Source organism: Aotus nancymaae, unplaced genomic scaffold (assembly GCF_030222135.1).
Source record: "Aotus nancymaae isolate 86718 unplaced genomic scaffold, 86718_ANA_hifiasm-v0.15.2.pri h1tg000015l_1, whole genome shotgun sequence".
Lineage (NCBI taxonomy): Eukaryota > Metazoa > Chordata > Mammalia > Primates > Aotidae > Aotus > Aotus nancymaae.
The window spans coordinates 3,297,887-3,319,239 of NW_026988427.1; the positions used below are offsets into that span (position 1 = coordinate 3,297,887).

The window sequence follows — 21,353 nt, forward strand, 5'->3', positions numbered from 1 at the left end:
CTGCCTAGGCTGATGTCAAACTCCCGGGCTCAAGAAATCCTTCTACCTCCTGAAGTGCTGGTATTACAGGTGTGAGCCACTGCACCTGCCCACACCTTCTTAATAAGGAACAATGTATTTTTATTCATTTATTTTTAGAGACGGGGTTTCACCATGTTTGTCAGGCTGGTATCGAACTCCTGACCTAGTGTTCCGCCCGCCTCGGCCTCCCAAAGTGCTGGGATTACAGGCATGAGCTACCGAGCCCAGTGGATCAATGTATTTTAACCTATATTACTTCATTCAACAAGTAACTCAGCCACTTAAGAGATAAACAGAAGGGAAATGACTCACTTAAGGTCACTCAGCAAAAAGGTAAGTCATTTAACAATTAACTACAAACCATCCATTAATTGTGTAAAGGGAAGAGGAGATTCACTCACATCCCTAGAGGAGGCAGGATCTCCTTTCCTAAAGTGATAAGAAATCTGGAAAAACAGGCCCACTAACAGGTACAGAGCCAATATAAGCCATAAAAGTCATCTGGTAGTTAAATTATTTACCCTCAGTTCATCATCAGTAAGTTCATGGTCTAAATTAAGAGTTTATAGACTTTAATAACATTAAAATCTGAATCCTATAGAGCAGGTCAGTAGGAGACACACCCTTTGTGGACCCAGGCCTCAGGCAGGAGTAGGAGTCAACGTGGGGGTTATAGCTGGAAATTTAATTCTTCTGCTATCACCAGATTTCCTAATGTACTTATCAAAAATGCCAGGAAAAACAGAAGAATTAATATCAAGGGAAGTAGAAGGATGAAGATTAGAAAATGGAGATAACCAAGAAGTCTGTTTCCTCTTTTTAGTACAGCACACTTTGGAATACAAAATGAAGGTTATCTTGTTAACCATTAAGTGCCAAACTGGTACAAGCAGCACAATCACAAATATTTGAGTACTCAAGTTGACTCATAAAAATCTAAAAATATTTCATGCTTTAGGCTTTTAAAACACCATCATTTTAACCCCATCTCTATCAATCGTATTATTTTGAAACCAATGTAAAAAACATTTTTAACCCAGTTCTGGAAACTGTCATTTAAATGCAGTGAAAACAGAAAGCTACATGCAATTAGATTCTAAGGCATCATTCCTACATTTGATCCTGGATTTATTTAATCAGTTGTTAAGCATCTGTGCTATTTTACTAAAATAAATACATATACTTAATTGACGATAAGGGTTGTCTAAGAGTCAAATGGTATCCCTTTCAGGGAATATCAAAATCCTTAAATAAAAAGCCATTTTTAAATTAATCGCAAACTAAACTCTCCGTTAAATTTTCTAAGAATTCCAGTTTAAATCCCAGTTTATAATGTCCTTAACAGGCTGAAATCTCTTTTCAGATCAAAACCAAGTGCTATCATGTAAAAATCAAAACATGTAAAGTTATAAACATAGGAAGCCAATGAATTTAGGCCAAGGTTTTTATTTTCTAACCATACACTGACGTGGGTTACAATATATTTCTCCCAATTCTTTTGAAAATAAAGACATTTTAGTTATTTTTTAAAAGAATAGAAACAGAAGGAGCTGGGAACAGTCAATTTCAAAGAGGCACCAAGTTACAATTTTTCGATATGAAGTACTTCTGTTGTAAGTACAGGTATTGTATGTACATCCTTAAGAATATGTAATATACTTAGTCGATTTAAGATATTTAGCAAAATAACCCACTACAAAAGTTACAGAATAGCAAACACTTGACTACAAGTATGATAAATTATGCTGAAAAGGAAAAATTACTCAGCATGTGACATTATCCCTTTGAAAACAACCACACGTGCACACACACATGCATACAAAAATCAAAAACTACCAGTTTCTCTTTTTTCCTCCTAGTTTTCAAGAATGCTAGAGAAGTTCAGTTCTGTGAATTACGCAAAGGACAGCAAACATTAAGCTGCCTCCATATTTATGCTACTGTACTTCCATTTTTAAAACAAGCATCTCAACTCCCCAGATACCATCATCCACAGAAACCATGCAGCTATCCAACAGACTTTCAGTGTCACCATTTATTATTTATAGCGTTAAATGGGGGAAGTGGCTCTGATGTCACCAACCCTACCCAGTGGAATCACTGACTCAATAAACATTTTCACACTGAAGAAAATCTGGCTAGGAAAACATTTTGCTGGGTTAAGTAGATTCTTCCACCTCTCCTCTCAACCAAGTGGAAGTTGTTACCGTGTTAGGACAGATAACAAGAAACTGTCAAGGCTTCCACAGGAAGAAATCCTGGACACGTCCGTTTGCTGATGCAGACTTCCTCTTCCCAACTCTCCAGAGCCCAGTTTGATTTCCCTCATGTTCAAATTGGCAGGTACTATCTGCCATATTTTATTTCTTCCACCAAATCATCCACCAATTAGCAAATTCTTCACTTCTAGCCACTCTCTCACGGTCCTGTTCCTAAAAACCCCTTCTGGCTTCAAATCCTAAAGCTTCGGAGGATGGTAGAGGGTGTCCACGGACCGGGGAGTCTGGCCTGGCTGCCAGTGGTTTCTAACAGAAGAATGGTCGTTTCCCCCGGGGGCCAAGGATTCCCCCCTTTTTTTTTTTTTCTTCCTTTCTGGGAAGAAAGAACTCCCGGCAGTGATGAGGATGGCTCCCTCCCCCATCATCCCCAATTTCCGAAAGCAGCTCTGGAAAACGTGAAGTTGCGGCTTCTCTTTTCTGGGGGATGGAATCCAGAGTACCTGGGGCCTTGCTATGCAAACATCCCTCTTCGCCGGGTAGGAAACCCTTTGTCCGAGAAGCCGGACACCACAAGGGCCCGGGAAAGAGGCCTCCTTATCCGCCACAGCCTCAAACCCGAGAGCTCCCTGCCCCCCAGCTCTGCAGGGCCTATCCTGGCATCCACACAGACCTAGGCTGGGGAGTGGGTGCTGAAACCCCTCCTAAGACATCGAGGCCCAGGCGGCCCCGACCGATCTCCTCCCTACTCCTTCCCACCACCTCACTCGGCCCGAGTGGGGCTTGCAAGCGCGGTGCGGGCCTGGGCCAGAGACACAGAGGAAAGAAAAAAAAATCCCCTTCTAAAAGGAGAATGGGGTGCTAGAGCGAGTGAGACCTAAGTCTACAGGAAAAACGAGCGAGGGTCGTCCGAGAGCTGGGACCGGAGACGGGACAGAGGGAGGGGGAGAAGCGAGCGAGGGGCATGGAGGGGGCCGGGCCAGGATGAGCCTGAGATGTCGAGGGATCGGAGGAGCCCGAGCCGAGTCCGAGGCCAGGGAAGGCTAGGGGCCCGGGTCTGGGCCGAGACGGCAGGGAAGGGCCAGAGCTGGCCTCGCACCGGACGTTGAGGTGGGCAGGCCGGCCCGGGGCCGGACGGACGGAAGCACAGACGGTCCAGCGGGCCGCACTCACCATGAGCTCGATGGTCTTGTCCTCAATCACCGAGTCGGGCTCCATGGCGGCCCCGGCGGCCCCGCCTCGCTCTCCCCGCGCAGCAGCGAACGGCCCGGGCGGAGGAGGCGACGGCGGAGGCGGCAGAGGCGGAGGCGGCTATCGCACCCACTCTAGCTGCCAGCCCGCCCGGGCCGCCGGCAGCTCCGCCCTCCCCTTCGGCGAACGCAGTACGCAGAGCGGGAACTACACCTCCCGGCAGGCGCCACGGCCCGCAGAGCGTTGTGGGAGCGAGCCGCCAACACCGGGCCGCTGGCTCTTGGCACCCGAAGCTGAACTCCGAGCTGAGAAGAGCACTGTACTGTGGATGTAGGACGTGTAGACCTGAAGAGTTAAGAGCGTGCTCATATTAGGAGCTCGAGAGCGCCACGACTACATGGCCCAGAAAGCCGTGCGCCCAGGTTCTACTTCCGGGTAGCCTCTCCTGACTTCCTGGCAGCCCAAGGCTGCCCAGACCGGGACGGAAACTCCGAGGCAACTCCTCACTAGTCGGAGGTCCTGCGTGTGCGACCCATTTCCGCACATGCGCGGTCCATGCCGCAGTGCCCACTCGACGCCTAGGTAGCTGCGCTGCCGTCCGCTAGCGTCTGGTAGTAAGGCCAGATGGTGGAGACAGGTGGGTTCTAGGGGCGTTAGGAAGGTAGGTGTATGGGCCTGGGGCTCAGGTGTGGGAAGGGGCCAGCGAGTGAAAGATGTTTGGCCCAGGGAAGAGGCTCTGAGAGGATGGGCATCCTAGGAGTGAGGGTTTGGAGATTTCTTCGGGAAAGGGGGGGTTTTGGGAAATGTGCTGTGATGCTGTGTGTGTCTGTCACACGATCTGCGAGGAGCTGCAAGATTAAAGGGAACCTGCGTATATGGAGCCCGTCTCATTCATTCGTTCAGAAATGGTCATTTTTTTAAGCATCCAGCTTCTGCCTCGTACCGCTCTAGGCACTGAGAATCAGCTCTGAACATAACAGACAAGGCTCCTGTTCTCATGGAGCTTAATTCTGGTAGAGGGACGACAGACATTAACCAAAAGAGTGATAGTGGCTAGGAAGGAGCACACAAGCGGAGACTTCTAGTGAACTCAGCCTCCAACTTAGGTCTGTCAGTGCCCTTTAACCAAATCCCGCCAGGAACACACGGATCGTTGAACAAGCTGGGTTTATTACTAGTTGCAATGACTGAAAACACACATTGAGGAACGATGGGGCATCTCGTTAACAGTTAATGATTCGGGAGAGGGTTTAAGGAAGTGTGGGCTTCACTGGATTAGATGCTTCCAGGAAGAGGGTCGTTACATGATTGAGCATCTCAGTTCATCTTATCTAGTGGAAGGGAATACCTGTAAGGCTAAAGCTGTACAGGTAAAGAAACAGCAGCCTGGCCGGTCACGGTGGCTCGCGCCTGTAATCCCAGCACTTTGGGAGGCCAAGGCGGGCGAATTGTTTGAGCCCAGAAGTTCCAGACCAGCCTGGGCAACATAGCAAACATCGTTTCTACAAAAAATACAAAAATGAACTGAGCCTGGTGGTGTGCGCCTGTAGTCTCAGTCACTTGGAAGGCTGAGGTGGGAGGATCGCTTTAGCCCAGGAAGTGGAGGTTTCACTGAATGAAGATTTGCACCACTGCACTGCAGCCTGAGCGATAGAGCCAGAGAACCAGACCTTGTCTCAAAAACGGGAAGGAAAAAAAAAAAAAAAAAAAAGGCAGCAGCAACTCCCTCTATTAGCCAGTCGGGGGTGTTGGAGTCATTTTTTGTGGTTTGGACAATCATCAGGTTTTATCTGTTTGGACCTGATTATAGAGTGGGCTTGTATTTGTCTAGATCTGTCATGGTCACAAAATCACCTCGTCTGATATTAATGTTCTTTGAAATTGTTTATGTTCTACAGGAGAACACAAACCCTAGCTATAAGGGCCAGGCCATGGTCTAGTAACATCATGGCTTGTCTGACTGTACCAGGCCAGCTTCCAGATATCAGAGGCTGCTTTTCACTTTCTCCAGGTGTTTTTTCATTCTCTCTACCTGTAAAGTGGAAGGGGCTGGATGACCTATAAATCTTTTCATTCCCAAGGACTAAGTTATAGTAATTTGCATGCATTCAAGACACAGTTGAAGTTCCCTTCAGGTAGACTGACGTTTCATAGTCCTTACCTGGTGCTTTTTACAAAGGGAATTGAAAGAAAAGCAATAGAAAGAGCACGGAATTAGAAAGTTTTTGCCAATGTCTTCCTATCTGAATTTCACCAGGTCCCTTCCACTATGGGCCTTAGGACATTCATTAGTAAAACAAGGGTTAGAAATGACCTCTATTTCAGTTACTTATTGGAACACAACAAACCACCCAAGACTTAGCAGCTTAGAATAACAATGGTTTATTATTATTTTACAATTGTGTGCTCGGCCAGGGGCCCACACGGTGTAAGCTGAGGTTACACATTGGGCTGCAATCAACTGGGAACTCATTCAAAATGACTTTTCATCCTCTAGGGCCTCTCTTCTCCAAGTGGCTTTTTATCATTCAAACTTCTGCATAGTGACTTGAGAAAGGTCAAGCCCCAGTGAACAAATGCTTATCAAACCTCAGGTTGCACCACACTTGGTAATGTTCCACTGGCCAAAGCAAGTAGTATGGCCAAACGCATAGTCAGTGTGGGGCCGGCCGTGGTGGCTCACGCCTGTAATCCAAGCACTTTGGAGGCCAAGGCGGGTGGATCACCTGAGGTCAGGAGTTCAAAACCAGCCTGACCAACATGGTGAAACCCCGTCTTAAAAAAAAATAAAAAATAAAAAAAAATAGTGTGGGAAGGGATATGAAAACAGAGAGGCATGGGGTAGGAGTCACAAGCTGGATGTGACCCCCCACACATATATATTTATCCTACACCATCTTCTTTACTGTTTTAAAAATCTGATAGTTTCATGTTTTCAAATCAGAATTTCCAGCTTTTCTTGAAAAATTAGGATATCTGACAACTGGATCTACATGGCAACCATATGCAGGGGGTAAACAGCAACTATATTTAAGCGTATGTTCTATGGTTTTTCACAGTTGCTATCACTCCTTTTTGTCTTATATCTGCATGTTTCACTCATTTAAGTTGCATGCCTAACCTGTATAGATATTTAGTTTGCATCCCCTGGCATTGGAATTGTATTGGGGATAAATCAAGGTTTCTGTCCTTTTATTAAAATCATCCCTGAGAGCATGGAGAGGGGCCACCATCTGTGGCTGCGATATGATCTGTAAAAAAAAAAAAAAAAGAAAAAATTGTATCCCACCTTAAAAGGGGAAAAGTACTAATATTGGGTCAAATTTTAGGACCTCAGTGGGATTAAAAACTCATATATAGGAATTAACTAGGTATGGTGGCTCACGCCTGTGGCTCCAACTCCTCAGGAGGCTGAGGTGGGAGGATCACTTGAGCCTGAGAAGTCAAGTGTGCAGTGAGCCAGGTTTGCGCCACTGTATTCCAGCCTGGGTGACAGAATGACCAGCATGGGTGACGCAACAAGACCCTGTCTCAAAACAACCACCACCAAAAAAATGCCATCTATATGATAAAAGAAGTCTTGGCTGGGCCAGTGGCTCATGCCTGTAATCCCAGCACTCTGGGAGGCTGAGGCAGGCGGATCACAAGGTCAGGAGATCGAGATCATCCTGGCCAACATGGCGAAACCCTGTGTCTACTGAAAATACAAAAAATTAGCTGGGCATGGTGTTGCGTGCCTGTAATCCTAGCTACTCGGAGGCTGAGGGAGGAGAATCGCTTGAACCTGGGAGGCGGAAGTTGCAGTGAGCTGAGATCACCCCGTTGCACTCCAGCCTGGTGACAGAGCAAGACTCTGTTTCAAAAAAATAGGATACATAAGAGGCAGGCTGAGCCAAGGCTTTATCACCTTGCTCTCACCTCTTCTCACACAAGAACTCAAGTACTCTATTGCTTCAGGCTTGATGGCAGCTGTTGATTAGATTTGGTCATCAAAGGCAGAACACCTTGAGGCATATTTTCCCACAGTGTTTCAGATAGCTCTTCACTGAGGTTTGCAAGACATGACCAAAACAAAGTGGTACATGTCCCTGATCTCCCTGAGGTCAACCCAAAATTGCTTAGATTGTACAAAAACACAATGGTACATAAACTGTATACAATGCAACACTCCTGGGGTCTCAGACAGCACTCTATAATCAAATACATTCTTTTGCAGCAGACATATATGTGCCTATTATTAATTTATAACCTTGTACCTCCAAATCTACCCTTCTTTTCCATGCTTTGAGATACTGGAGCAGGATCCTGTAAATATTTCTCCTCTGCCAGCTGGCACAGTGTTTAACTTTGTCAGTAGAGAGCACTAGAGGAACACAGCAGAATGAAGGGGCTTCTCAACCCTGGTTCCAGTGTACTTTCTTTTCCTTCTTGCTTTGTGGCACATGGCAGCAAATAGCTTGTAGAACCATACCTTCCTCCGCGCACACACACGGGGCAGGGACATTCACAGAGTGGTGGCTTCCCAGTGAGTTTAGTGGCACCTCAGTGGGCAATTTCCTGCTTGCCAGCCCCAACCTGTAACTCTTTTTTTTTTTTTTTTTTTGAGACAGAGTCTTAGCTCTATCACCCAGGCTGCAGTGCAGTGGCTCAATCTTGGCTCACTGCAAACTCTGCCTCCCAGGTTCAAGGGATTCTCCTGCCTCAGCCTTCCGAGTAGCTGAGATTACAGACACATGCCACCACACCCAGCTGATTTTTGTGGTTTTTGATTTTGTTTTGTTTTTTGAGATGGAGTTTTGCTCTTGTTGCCCAGGCTGGAGTACAGTGACCCAATCTCAGCTACTACAACCTCTGCCTCCTGGGTTCAAGGGACTCTCCTGCCTCAGCCTCCTGAGTAGCTGGGATTATAGGTGCCCACCACCACGCCCAGCTAATTTTTTGTATTTTTAGTAAAGAGGGTGTTTCACCATGTTGGTCAGGCTGGTGTTGAACTCCTGACCTCAGGTGATCCACCCGCCTTGGCCTCCCAAAGTGCTGGGATACAGGCAGAAGCCACCGCACTGGGTCGCGACCTGTAACTCTTAAGCAGACTGTGTGGTGGGCCACAAACACCCTCTCTCGTGTAAAGTCTGAATCTCAGCCTAAGGGTAGCGGGTAAATGAGGAGACTGCCAAGTTGGTTCCTTCCTTGGGCACTTTGCCTCAGCCCTAAAGTTATTGGCTATTCCCTGTAACGGCTAATTCTGTTTGTCTTTTTTTTCTTTTTGAGACAGGGTCTTGCAATGTCACCCAGGTGGGAGTGCGGTGGTGCAGTGATAGCTCACTGCAGCCATGAACTCCTGGGCTCAAGCAGTCCTCTCACCACAGCCTCCTGTTGGGACCACAGGCGCACACCACCAATACACACCTGATTTTTTTTTTTTAGTTTTTGTAGACACGGAGTCTTGTCAGGTTGCCCAGGCGGGACTTTTTTTTTTTTTTTTTTGAGACGAGTGTCGCACTGACACCCAGGCTGTAGTGCAGTGGCACGATCTCGGCTCACTGCAATCTCCACCTCCTGGGTTCAAGCAGTTCTCCTGCCTCAGCCTCTCAAGTAGCTGAGACTACGGGTATGTGCCACCACGCCCAGCCAATTTTTTTTTTAAGTTTTTAGTAGAGACGGGGTTTCACCATGTTGCCCAGGATGGTCTGGATCTCCTGACCTCGTGATCCCCTCGACTCAGCCTCCCAAAGTGCTGGGATTACAAGTGTGAGCCACCGCACCCGGCCTAGGCTGGTCTTGAACTCCTGACCTCAAGTGATCCTCCCACCTCAGCCTCCCAAAATGCTAGGATTACAGGCGTGAGCCACTGTGCCCTGCCCTATTCCTTTGTTTTTTTCTTTCTTTCTTTTTTTTTTTTTTTTGAGATGTGTAGAGTCTCGCTCTGTCGCCCCAATTGGAGTACAGTGGTGTAAGCTCACTGCAACCTCCACTTCCTAGGTTCAAGGGATTCTCCTGCCTCAGCCTCCCAAGTAGCTAGGACTACAGGTTCCTGCCACCATGCCTGGCTAATTTTTTTTGTTTTGTTTTGTTAGTAAAGACGAGGTTTCACCGTGTTAGGTAGGAGGTCTCTATCTCCTGACCTAGTGATCCGCCCATCTTGGCCTCCCAAAGTGCTGGGATTACAGGCATGAGCCACTTGCTCGGCTGCCCTGCCCTATTTATTTATGTTGTCTTCGCCCCTTTGTGCTTAATCTCTCATAATAATTCTTGACATTAAATTTTCCCAAAGGAGAATATGGCAGAAGTGATGGTGTCTGAGTTCCAGGACTAGATTATAACAGTCATGAGGCTTCCTTTTTGCTCTTTCTCTTGGGTCATTCATGAGCTGCCGGATCATAGAGACAATCAAGCAGCCCTGTGGATAGGTCCATGTGGTAAAAAACTAAGGCCATCTGCCAACAACTAGCACTAACTGGCCAGGCCTGTGAGTGAGCCACCTTGGAAGTAGCTTTCATGGCCCCATTCAATAGTCTTGACCTCATGAGAGACCCTGAGCCAGAACCATCCATCTAAGCCATTTCTGGATCCCTGCCCCACAGAAACTGGATGAGAGAATAAATATTCTTATTTTAGGGGGGCGGGTGGAGTTTTGCTGTTGTTGCCCAGGCTAGAGTGCAGTGGCACCATCTCAACTCACTGCAACCTCCACCCCCCAGGTTCAAGCAGTTCTGCCTCAACCTCCCAAGTAGCTGGGATTACAGGCTCCCAGACACCACACCTGGCTAATTTTTTGTATTTTTAGTAGAGACGGGGTTTCACCATGTTGGCCATGACTGGTCTTGAACTCCTGACCTCAGGTGATGCACCCACCTCGACCTCCCAAAGTGCTGGGATTACAGGTGTGAGCTACCTCACCTGGCTGAATAGTCTTATTTTAAACTACTGAGTGTTGAAATAATCTGTCACACAACAATAGATAACTAATAGAGACACCAAAACAAGAGCTACTTCAAAATACTAGACTCAGGGAGACCACTTTTAATGAAGGGATCATACACCTTTGTATAGGGCTTTGTGTCTGTATTAGTCTGTTTGCATTACTATAAAGGAATACCTGAGACTTGATATTTTATGAAGAAAAGAGATTAGGGCTGGGCGCGGTGGCTCACGCCTGTAATCCCAACACTTTGGGAGGCTGAGGTGGGCAGATCACCTGAGGTTAGGAGTTCAAGACCAGCCTGACCAACATGGAGAAACAAGGCGTGGTGGCGCATGCCTGTAATCCCAGCTACTCAGGAGGCTGAGGCAGGGGAATCACTTGAACCCGGGAGGCGGAGCTTGTGGTGAGCTGAGATCGCGCCGTCGCTCTCCAGCCTGGGCAACAAGAGCAAAACTCCGTCTCAAAAAAAAAGAAAAAAGAAACAAGGTTTGCTTGGCTCACGGTCTGCAGGGTATACAGGAAGCATGGTGCTGGCATCTGCTTCTGGTAAGGGCCTCAGGAAGCTTACAATCACAGCAGAAGAGGGAACAGGTGTGCCACATCACAAGCGTCGGAGCAGGAGAGCAAGGCAGGTAGGTCCCAGTGAACAACCATATCTCACGTGAACTCAATGAGCAAGAACTCACTTATCACCAAGGGGTTGGTGCTAAATGTTCTTGAGGGATCCAGCCCCATGATCCAGTCACCTCCCACTAGGCCACACCTCCAGCATTGAGAATCCCATCTCAATATGAGATTTGGAGGGGACAAACATCCAAACTGTATCAGTGTCTCCCTTTTTTATGAATGCTATTGAAGGTAAAGAGTGACTTTTTTTTTTTTTTTTTTGAGACAGAGTCTCACTCTTCACCCAGGCTGGAGTGCAGTGGCGTCATGTCAACTCACTACAACCTCTGCCTCCCGGGTTCCAGTGATTCTCCTGCCTCAGCCTCTCGAGTAGCTGGAATTACAGGCACACCCCACCACGCCCAGCCAATTTTTGTATTTTTAGTAGAGATAGGGTTTTGCCATGTTGGCCAGGCTGGTCGGCCTCCCAAAGTACTGGGATTACAGGCATGAGCCCTCATGCCTGGCCAAGAGTGACATTTTTAAATGGTATACTTTAACCTTTAAGGAGTTTTCTGAATTTAGATATATTATAGAGAGGGATAGTGTAGTGAAATTTTGACTTAACTCATTTCCAACTAATAACCAAGAATGAATTTTCTTGAGGGGAATCTTGTGAAACATAAAGAGTATTGGTAAGAAATTTGGGCACAGTGGCTCATGCCTGAATCCCTGCACTTTGGAAGGTGGAGGCAGGGGTATCACTTGAGGCCAGGAGTTCAAGACCAGCCTGGCCAATATGGTGAAACCCCATCTCTACCAAGATATACAAAAATTAGCCAGGCATGGTGGCGCACACCTGTAGTCCCAGCTACTCCAGAGGCTGAGGCAGGAGAATCACTTGAACCTGGGAGGCAGAGGTTGCAGTGAGCCAAGATCACTTCACTGCACTCCAGCCCAAGTGGCAAAGTGAAATCTTGTCTCAAAAAAAAAAAGAAAAGAAATATTAAAGGTTTTACCGCCCTATTCTAACCACATGACAAGGCTCTGTGCCTAATCCCTCTATCTATAGAACCCTGAAAAAAAGGATAACTATGAAATATATTATTAGCACATTTATTCAGCTTTTTCTTACAGAGTCTAATTTAGCTGTTTTTTAGTAAGGACTGGCTTTACCAATCATTGATTTTAGGTGAGTTAAATCTTTAGTTCCACAACTTTAAGGAATATATACTTAAAGCACCTAAAAACATTTCATCAGTTAATTTATTTGCAAACATGTATTAAAATTAATATTTGTATTTTTCCAACCCTTTTTGAGCTTATCAGGTTAAATAAGATACCTCCAAGTGAAAGAGTAGAGACAAGTTGTGTTAGAATAGAATATGCTGGCCAGGCACAGTGGTTCACACCTGTAGTCGCAGCAATTTGGGAGGCCGAGGCAGGAGGATTGCTTGAGCCCAAGAATATGAGACCAGCCTGGGCAACATGGGAAAAACCCGTCTCTACAAAAAGATACAAAATTATCCAGGACCAGTAGTGTGCACCTGTAGTCCCAGCTACTGAGGAAGCTGAGGTAGGAGGATCGCTTGAGCCTGGGAGGTCAAGGCCACAGTGAGAGGCATTGCTCCACCATACTCCAGCCTGGGCAACAGAGCAAGACCCTCTCAAAAAAATAATGTACTGTGCCACAGTAGTGGATTAACTCTGCCTGTCAGACAAAATTCAGCCAAAGAATTAGAACCAACAAGAGTATTTTTTTCCAGGGAGTTGACCTTCTATAATTGTAAATCTAGTTAAGCCATCTTTGTAAGGCTGTTGTCTTGATAGCCGCTGCTGGATCTTAGAGTCAGGTAGTCAGAGAAGATGGATATGAAGTGGAAGAGAGCAGGTATTGGCACGAATGGGACCCCTCGAGGACAGGTAGACTGAAACTTATATAGAGCTTGTCGCCTCTGACCTGGGTGATATGGGTGTCATGCAGAGGATAGAGCTCTTTGTCACAGAGTAAAACACACACATGGCCCAGGAATCAGAGGAGCTAAAAGAGGCTTGAAAGGAAGATCAAGCAATTACAGACCTAGCCACTACCTCGTATCAAGCAGGGAGTCAGCCAATCACCAGCAATGTATATGGGCTACAAAATGATTAATGCTTTGCCTCCATGCTCCAAATCCTGCACGACAGTGTCTCTAGTGGCTTTAAACAGAAACACAGACGAAAGGAATTCAGGGAAATGTAGCTCAGCTTGGGCAAACTGACACTACGTTTCCACTCCCTAGAAATATGGTGGCTTAAATTATCTTTTTCATGGGAAGTCCAACCTGAGTCCGTGAGCCCTCCATGTTATAGTTATACCGTCTAGAATTTATGGTGTCCAGCGTTGCTGGGGAAGAGCAGGCATGCAGGGGAGGCTCATCAGTGGGTAACTGCCTAGTCTCAGAAGTACCTCCTCCTGCTCATTGTTTGTTCGTCAGTTCTTAGGCACATAGCCCTAAGAAGTGGCAGGGGAGCCTGCACAATGTACTTTTCCTATATACCCAAAAAATGGGAAATGAAGTAGAATTTGGTAAGCATATACGGTTGTCTCTACAACCTTAATAAATGACTATTAAGTATACTACACAGGTATACTTAATAGTCATTTAGTAAATATTAATAAAGCCATTTTGGTATGCTTCCCAGAAATTGAGAAAATTAATTTCTCCAGTGACAATATTAAAAAAAAAAAACTTTGGCCGGGCGCGGTGGTTCACACGTGTAATCCCAGCACTTTGGGAGGCTGAGGCAGTTAGATTTCCTGAGGTTGGGAGTTCGAGACCATCTTGGCCAACATGGTAAAACTCCATCTCTGCTAAAAATGCAAAAAATTAGCTGGGTGTGGTGGCGGGTGCCTGTGATCCCAGCTACTCGGGAGGCTGAGGCAGGAGAATCACTTGAACCCGGGAGGCAGGGGTTGCAGTGAGCCAAGATCACACTCTTGCAACAAGAGCAAAACTCTGTCTCAAATAAATAAATAAATAAAAATCCTTTTACTAATCAAGTGGTGTCCAGTACTTTGTTCTCAACAAAATTGGAGGAGGATTGAATTGAGTTTTAATGATAAAAAGGAATTTTGCTCAGAGATTACTATGTAATTTTTGACATAATAATTTGAAAGAATAAAAAAGGTTGAGTAGCATTGCTAGAAGACAACTTTCATTCATATATGAACAAGTCTTCTAGGTATTGATATGGTTTGTATCTGTGTCCTCACCCAAATTTCCGGCTCCATTGTAATCCCCACTGTTGGAGGTAGGGCCTGGTGGGAGGTATTGGATTATGGAGGTGGATCCTTCATGAATGGTTTAGCACTATCCCTTTGGTGATAGAGTTCTCCTGAGATCTGGTTGTTTAAAAGTGTGTGGCACCTCCCCTCTCTCTTCCTCCTGCTCTGGCAATGTAAGACGCCTCCTCTCCCTTAGTCTTCTGCCATGACTGTAAGTTTCCTGAGACCTTCCCAGAGCTGAGCAAATGACAGCATCACGCTTCCTGTACAGTTTGCAGAACTGTGAGCCAATTAAACCTCTTTTCTTTTTATAAATTACCCAGTCTCAGGTATTTTTGTATAGCAATGTGAGAACAGACTAATACAAGTAGTAACGTCTATAAAAATAAAACCTAAAAACAAACTTGATGCAGAGTTCCATCTGTCTCATTCCAGCAACAAGTAATATTTATACACAGATATGTAAACTTTCAAAAATTATCAATGTAAAAGATGAAGTTCTAACATAATTCTATGTCTATGTTTAATCATTACCAAAATTTTAATTTTATTGCTTGATGTATAGTGTTTAATAGTGATTATAATAACTTGATCCAAGAGGACTTTTTGGCTAACATTTAGAAGCTGTAATCAAAGGAAGTAACAATTACAACACAAGAAAATTGTGGCCAGGCACTGTGGCAAGCAGATCACTTGAGGCCAGAAATTCAAGACCATCCTGGCCAACATGGCAAAACCCTGTCTTTACTAAAAATTCAAAAATTAGCTGGGTGTGGTGGCAGATACCTGTAGTTCCAGAGTCTGAGGCAGGAGAATTGCTTGAACCCAGGAGGCAGAGGTTGCAGTGAGTCAAGATCATGCCACTGCACTTCAGCCTAGGCGACAGAGCCAGACTCTAGCTAAAAATCTTTGGGGAAAATGGAATGGAAATATAAGTTCAGGGACAAAAAAAGAATAAGATTTCCACCTATTAGAAAAGAACTTTTTATATAATTTTAAAAGGATAATGACATAAAATTGCTATTGTATTTAGATTTCATTGTGAAAATAATGGAATAATTTTATTTTTAAATGTCAATATTTCACTGGACATGGTGGCTCACGCCTGTAATCCCAGCACTTTGGGAGGCCAAGGAGGGCAGATCACAAGGTCAGGAGATTGAGACCATCCTGGCTAACATGGTAAAACCCTGTCTCTACTAAAAATACAAAAATTAGCTGGGTATGGTGGCACGCGCCTGTAGTCCCAGCTACTCCGGAGGCTGAGGGAGGAGAATTCTTTGGACCTGGGAGACAGAGGTTGCAGTGAGCTGAGATCGCACCACTGTACTCCAGCCTGGGCAACAGAGTGAGACTCTGTTGAAAAAAAAAAGACAATATTTATAAATATGCAGAAAAGTGTGTTATTTTCAACTATTTAAATTTATGCCAAAACATTTTGGATGTCAGTTCAAGAAATTAGTAATTACATAATTTTCAAATTTCTTTTGGGGGTACATAAGCACAAAAGGTATGGTGACTGCAGAAAGGGCCTGGTATCCTGAGGGCCAGAATCTCAAGTCTGCCATGTTGAACAAGACCAAGCATCTGCCAAGAAGTCCTGGGCATAGATGTGAAAGAATTGGATTTGAAAAATATTTCCCATGGCTGGGCATGGTGGCTCATGCCTGTAATCCAAGCACTTTGGAGGCCAAGGCAGGTGGATCACCTGAGGTCGGGAGTTCAAGACCAGCCTGACCAACATGGTGAAACCCTGTCTTTAAAAAAAATAAAAAGAAAAGAAAAATATTTCCCCCTGGCCAGATGCAGTGGCTCACGCCTGTAATCCTAGCACTTTGGGAGGCCGAGGCAGGTGGATCACCTGATGTCAGGAGTTCAAGACCAGACTGGTCAATATGGTGACACCCTGTCTCTACTAAAAATACAAAATTAGCTGAGTGTGGTGACGCATGCCTGTAATCCTAGCTACTTGGGAGGCTGAGGCAGGAGAATCACTTGAATCCAAGAGGCGGAAGTGAGCCAAGATCATGCCATTGCACTCCAGCCTGGACAACAAGAGCAAAACGCCATCTCAAGAAAAAAAAAAAGAAAGAAGAAAAGTATCTCCTCTCAATACTGACCAAAGACATACCAGTTAAATTAACTATCAGATAGCCAATCCGTTTGTCCCACTCTCAGGTAGCTCCATGCTACTGAAGGCCATTTAACAATCAGATTTCAATATACCTCTCTTTTTTTTTTTTGAGACAGAATCTCAATCTGTGGCCCAGGCTGGAGTGAAGTGGCATGATCTCGGCTCACTGCAACTTCAGCCTCCCAGGTTCAAGCAATTCTCCTGCTTCAGCCTTCCAAGTAACTGGGATTACAGGCACACGCCACCATACCCGGCTAATTTTTGTACTGCCTACCTCACCCTCCCAAACTGCTGGGATTACAGGTGTGAGCCACCACACCCGGCCTCAATATACCTATCTAATCTCATTTTCCACTACTTTCTCCCACTTCATGTTATGGCTCCTCATACTTTTCCGAACAGACCATTGTCCCTCACAGCTCATCTTTATGCTTGCTTGTCACTTTCTCTGGCAGTGCAGAATTCAGCAATCATGGTGTGAACTCTTTGGGCCAAAGCCTATCCCAGGCCTTTCTAGAGGTTCTAAACAGCATGGAGAACTCCAAGTATAGTCATGCGCTGCATAATAGCATTTCATTCAACAATGGACCACATATACAACAGTGATTCCATAAGATTATAATGGAGATGAAAAACTCCTATCACCTAGTGACATTGTAATGTCATAGTGCAATTCATTATTCACATGTTTGTGGTGATGCTGGTATAAACAGACATACTGCCTTGCCAGTCGCATAAAAGCATAGCACACACGATTTTATATAGTACATAATATTTGACAGTGATCACAAATGACTCTTACTGGTTTATGTATTTACTATATATATGTGTATATACATATATTATATATATTTTCTTTTTTTTTTTTTTTGTTCTGTTCTCTTTCTCTTTTTGAGACAGAGTCTTGCTCTGTCACCCAATCTGGAGTGCAGTGGCACGATCTCGGCTCACTGCAACCTCCGCCTCCCTTGTTCAAGCAATTCCCTTCTGCCTCCCAAGTAGCTGGGATTACAGGCACCCGCCACCATCCTTGATTAATTTTTGTATTTTTAGTAGAGATGGGATTTTATTATCTTGGTCAGGCTGGTCTTGAACTCCTGACCTCAAGATCCACCCACCTCGGCTTCCCAAAGTGCTGGGATTATAGGTGTGAGCCACTGTACCTGGCCAAGCGCACTACTTATTAACAAAAAAAAGTTAACTGTAAAACATTTCTCACACAGATCCTTCAGGATGTATTCCAAAAGAAGGCATTGTTATCATAGGAGATGACAGCTCCATGCATGTTATTGCCCCTGAAGACCTTCCAGTGGTACAAGATGTGGAAATTGAAAAATAATCATATAGATGATCCTGACCTTGTGTGGGCCTCGGTTAATGTGTGTGTTTGTGTCTTCGTTTTAAAAAAAGTGTAAAAAGTAAAAACAAAGTTAAATATTTTTTAAATAGAACAAACTTATAGAATAAGGATATAAAGAAAGAAAATGTTTTTGTGCAGCTGTACCATGTGTTTATGTTTTAAGTGAAGTGTTATTACAAAAGTCAAAAATATTTTAAAAATTAAAAAGTTTATAAAGCAAAAAAATTAACCCTAAGATTTGGTTAATTTATTGAGAAAGAACAATAAATTTAATGTAGCCTAAGTATACATTGTTTATAAAGTTTGTGAAAATAAAGTTTTAAAGTTGTTGGATCTTTAAAAATATTTTAAGTTGCTGGACCTGGTGGCTCACACCTGTAATCCCAGCACTTTGGGAGGCCGAGGCAAGTGAATCACGAGGTCAAGAGATCGACATCATCCTGGACAATGTGGTGAAATCCCATCTCTACTAAAAATACAAAAATTAGCCAGGTGTGGTTGCACATGCCTGTAGTCCCAGCTATTCGGGAGGCTAAGGCAGCAGAATCACTTGAACCTGGGAGGTGGCGGTTGCAGTAAACTCAGATTACACCACTGCATTCCAGCCTGGGACACACAGCAAGACTGTCTTAAAAAAAAAAAAAAAAAAAAAGCTGGTCACGATGGCTCAAATCTGTAATCCCAGCACTTTGGGAGGCCAAGGGAGGGTGATCACGAGGTCAGGAGTTCAAGACCACCCTGAGCAACATGGTGAAACCCTATCTTTACTGAAAATACAAAATTAGCCCAGTGTCATGCTGCACGTCTGTAATCCCAGCTGCTAGGGAGGCTGAGGCAGGAGAATTACTTGAACCCGGGAGAGGGAGGTTGTGGTGAGCCGAGAGTGTGCCATTGCACTCCAGCCTGGGTGACAGAGGGAGACTCTGTCTCAAAAAAAAAAAAAATTTGGTGGGGCACAGTGGCTCATATCTGTAATCCCAGCACTTTGGGAGGCCAAGGCAGGCAGATCATGAGGTCAAGAGATTGAGATCATCCTGGCCAACATGGTGAAACCCCCGTCTCTACTAAAAATACAAAAATTAGCTGGGCATGGTGGCACCTGTAGTCCCAGCTACTTGGGAGGCTGAGGCAGGAGAATTGCCTGAACCCGGGAGGTGGAGCTTGCAGTGAGACAAGATTGCGCCACTGCACTCCAGCCTGGCGCTGGGCAACAGAGCAAGATTCTGTCTCAAAAAAAAAAAAAAATTTAAGTTTTGGTTGGCCATGGTGGCTCACGCCTGTAATCCTAGCACTTTGGGTGACCAAGGTGGGCAAATCACTTTTAGTAAGGAGTTCGAGACCAGCCTGGGCAACATGTTGAATCTCCATCTCTGCTAAAAATACAAAAATTAGCCAAGCATGGTGGCACACACCTATAATCCCAGCTACTTGGGAGGCTGAGGCAGGAGAATGTTTGAACCCAGAAGGTGGAGGTTGCAGTGAGCCGAGAGCATGCCACTGCACTCCAGCCTGAGAGAGCAAGACTTCTGTCTTAAAAAAAAAGTTGGCCGGGCGCGGTGGCTCATGCCTGTAATCCCAGCACTTTGGGAGGCCGAGGCAGGTGGATCACGAGGTCAAGAGATCGAGACCATCCTGGTCAACATGGGGAAACCCCGTCTCTACTAAAAATGCAAAAAATTAGCTGGGCATGGTGGCGCGTGCCTGTAATCCCAGCTACTCAGGAGGCTGAGGCAGGAGAATTGCCTGAACCCAGGAGGTGGAGGTTGCAGTGAGCCGAGATCGCGCCATTGCACTCCAGCCTGGGTAACAAGAGCGAAACTCAGTCTCAAAAAAATAAAAATAAAAATAAAAAAATAAAATTAAGTCTTGAAAGACATTCGACAATTATCTGAGTCATGTAGTATGTAGTTATAATTTTTGGTTTTTAGATTACAGATTGACTTTATTGTGCTTGTTTTGTGAATGAGTAGGAGAGACTAGAGACCAGATTTTTCTTTTAATTATTGATATTTATTATAGATTAATTGTCTCTTTTATGGTCTTATATCTAACTTACTTCAGATGGCACAAAAGACCCCATGACTGTTAAATCTTCGGCGTAAGATGTTCTATATACGTTCCCTCTCCACACAAAAAAAGGCCACCTTGACTAATCAAATCATTGTAATTACAGTAGTTTACACTAATATCCTATCATAGTATACAGTAATGTACACTAGGCCTTCACATTCAGTCACTCCTCACTCATGACTCACTCAGAGCAACTTCCAGGCCTGCAAGCTTCATTCATGGTAAGTGAGCTATGCTGGTGTACCATTTCTCAATCTTTTATACATTTTTTCGTTCATTTGGTTTTTTTGCCTTTTTTTTTTTTTTTTTTAAGATGGGGTTTCACCATGTTGGCCAGGATAGTCTCAATCTCTTGACCTTGTGATCCGCCCGCGTTGGCCTACCGAAGTGCTGGGATTACAGGCTTTCATACGGTATTTTTACTGTACACTCTCTGTGTTTAGATATACAAATTCTTATCATTGTGTTACAATTATCTACAGTATTCAGGACAGTAACATGCTTACAGGTTTGTAGCCTATCAACTATAGGCTGTACCACAGGGGTGTCTAATCTTTTGGCTTCCCTGGGCCACATTGGAAAAATTATCTTGGGCCACACATAAAATACACTAACAACAGCTGATGAGCTAAAAAAAAAAAAAAAAAGAAAAAGAAAAAGAAAAGAAAAGAAAAGAAAAAGAAAGAAAATCACCAGGAAATCTCATAATGTTTTAAGTTTATGAATTTGTGTTGGGCAGCATTCAAAGCTGTCCTGGGCCACATGTGGCCCATGAGCCACAAGTTGGACCAGCTTGCTGTACCACGTCATCTAGGTATGTGGTCGGCAATACTGTCTAGGTCCGTGTAAGTGCACTCTATGATGTTCCTACAATGATGAAATTCCCGAATGATGCGTATCTCAGAATGTGTTCCTGTCATTAAGTGACACATAACTGTATTGAGAAATTTATCCTAAGGAATATCATAAATATTTCTAAATATTCTATTCTGAAGAAACAAGGTAATGGAGAGCAGGCAAAGGGATGAAGTTGTCTAGAGATTTCTTGATGAACTAGATTCTAGCTGCTAAAACACAGAATTTATATGACTGAGGTTTCAGATATTAATCCCAATGGATATTCGTGGTATATTCACGTATGGCTTTGTGCTGATGGCCTTATTCGCTTTCCCTCATCTGAATGGGAGAGTTGTTTGCCTGCCTTCTGCCTTTTTTCTCTCTATTTGAGGAGCTTTATAACAATAGGGGCTCAGAATGACCGAACTTGGAACCAGGTACGTGTACAAAGACTCTTGTCTATGTAGTAAGATGTTAAAATGACACTCTTTCAATCTTGAATGTCAGCTATGGCCCCAAAGCTGAAAACAATGGAACCATTTTAATGCAAAGCCTTAGATCAAGTTGGAAGACTAACAGCCTTCCAAAGAAGGTTGTCAAAACACCAGTTCTGCCAGTTAATCAGCTCATCACCCACTTTGAGAGTGCACAGGAGAGACTTGAAGACTCATTGCAAAGACGGGAGAGAATTTAGAGAATTATTCCCAGTGCTGCCAGTATGTGCTTCA

General features: G+C 44.6%; 1 protein-coding gene across 7 annotated transcripts in view; it reads right to left on the reverse strand.

Moving 5' to 3' along the window:
- Positions 1–3,591, reverse strand: part of FBXW11 (F-box and WD repeat domain containing 11) — a 135,402-nt gene extending 131,811 nt beyond the window's left edge. For all 7 annotated transcript variants that reach the window (XM_012461137.2, XM_012461134.2, XM_012461132.2 and 4 more), the window contains exon 1: positions 3,411–3,591. In XM_012461137.2, the coding sequence (XP_012316560.1) occupies positions 3,411–3,455 (45 nt within the window). In that variant the 5' untranslated portion in view covers positions 3,456–3,591. The remainder of the gene's footprint in view (positions 1–3,410) is intronic.
- Positions 3,592–21,353: the final 17,762 nt, after the last annotated feature.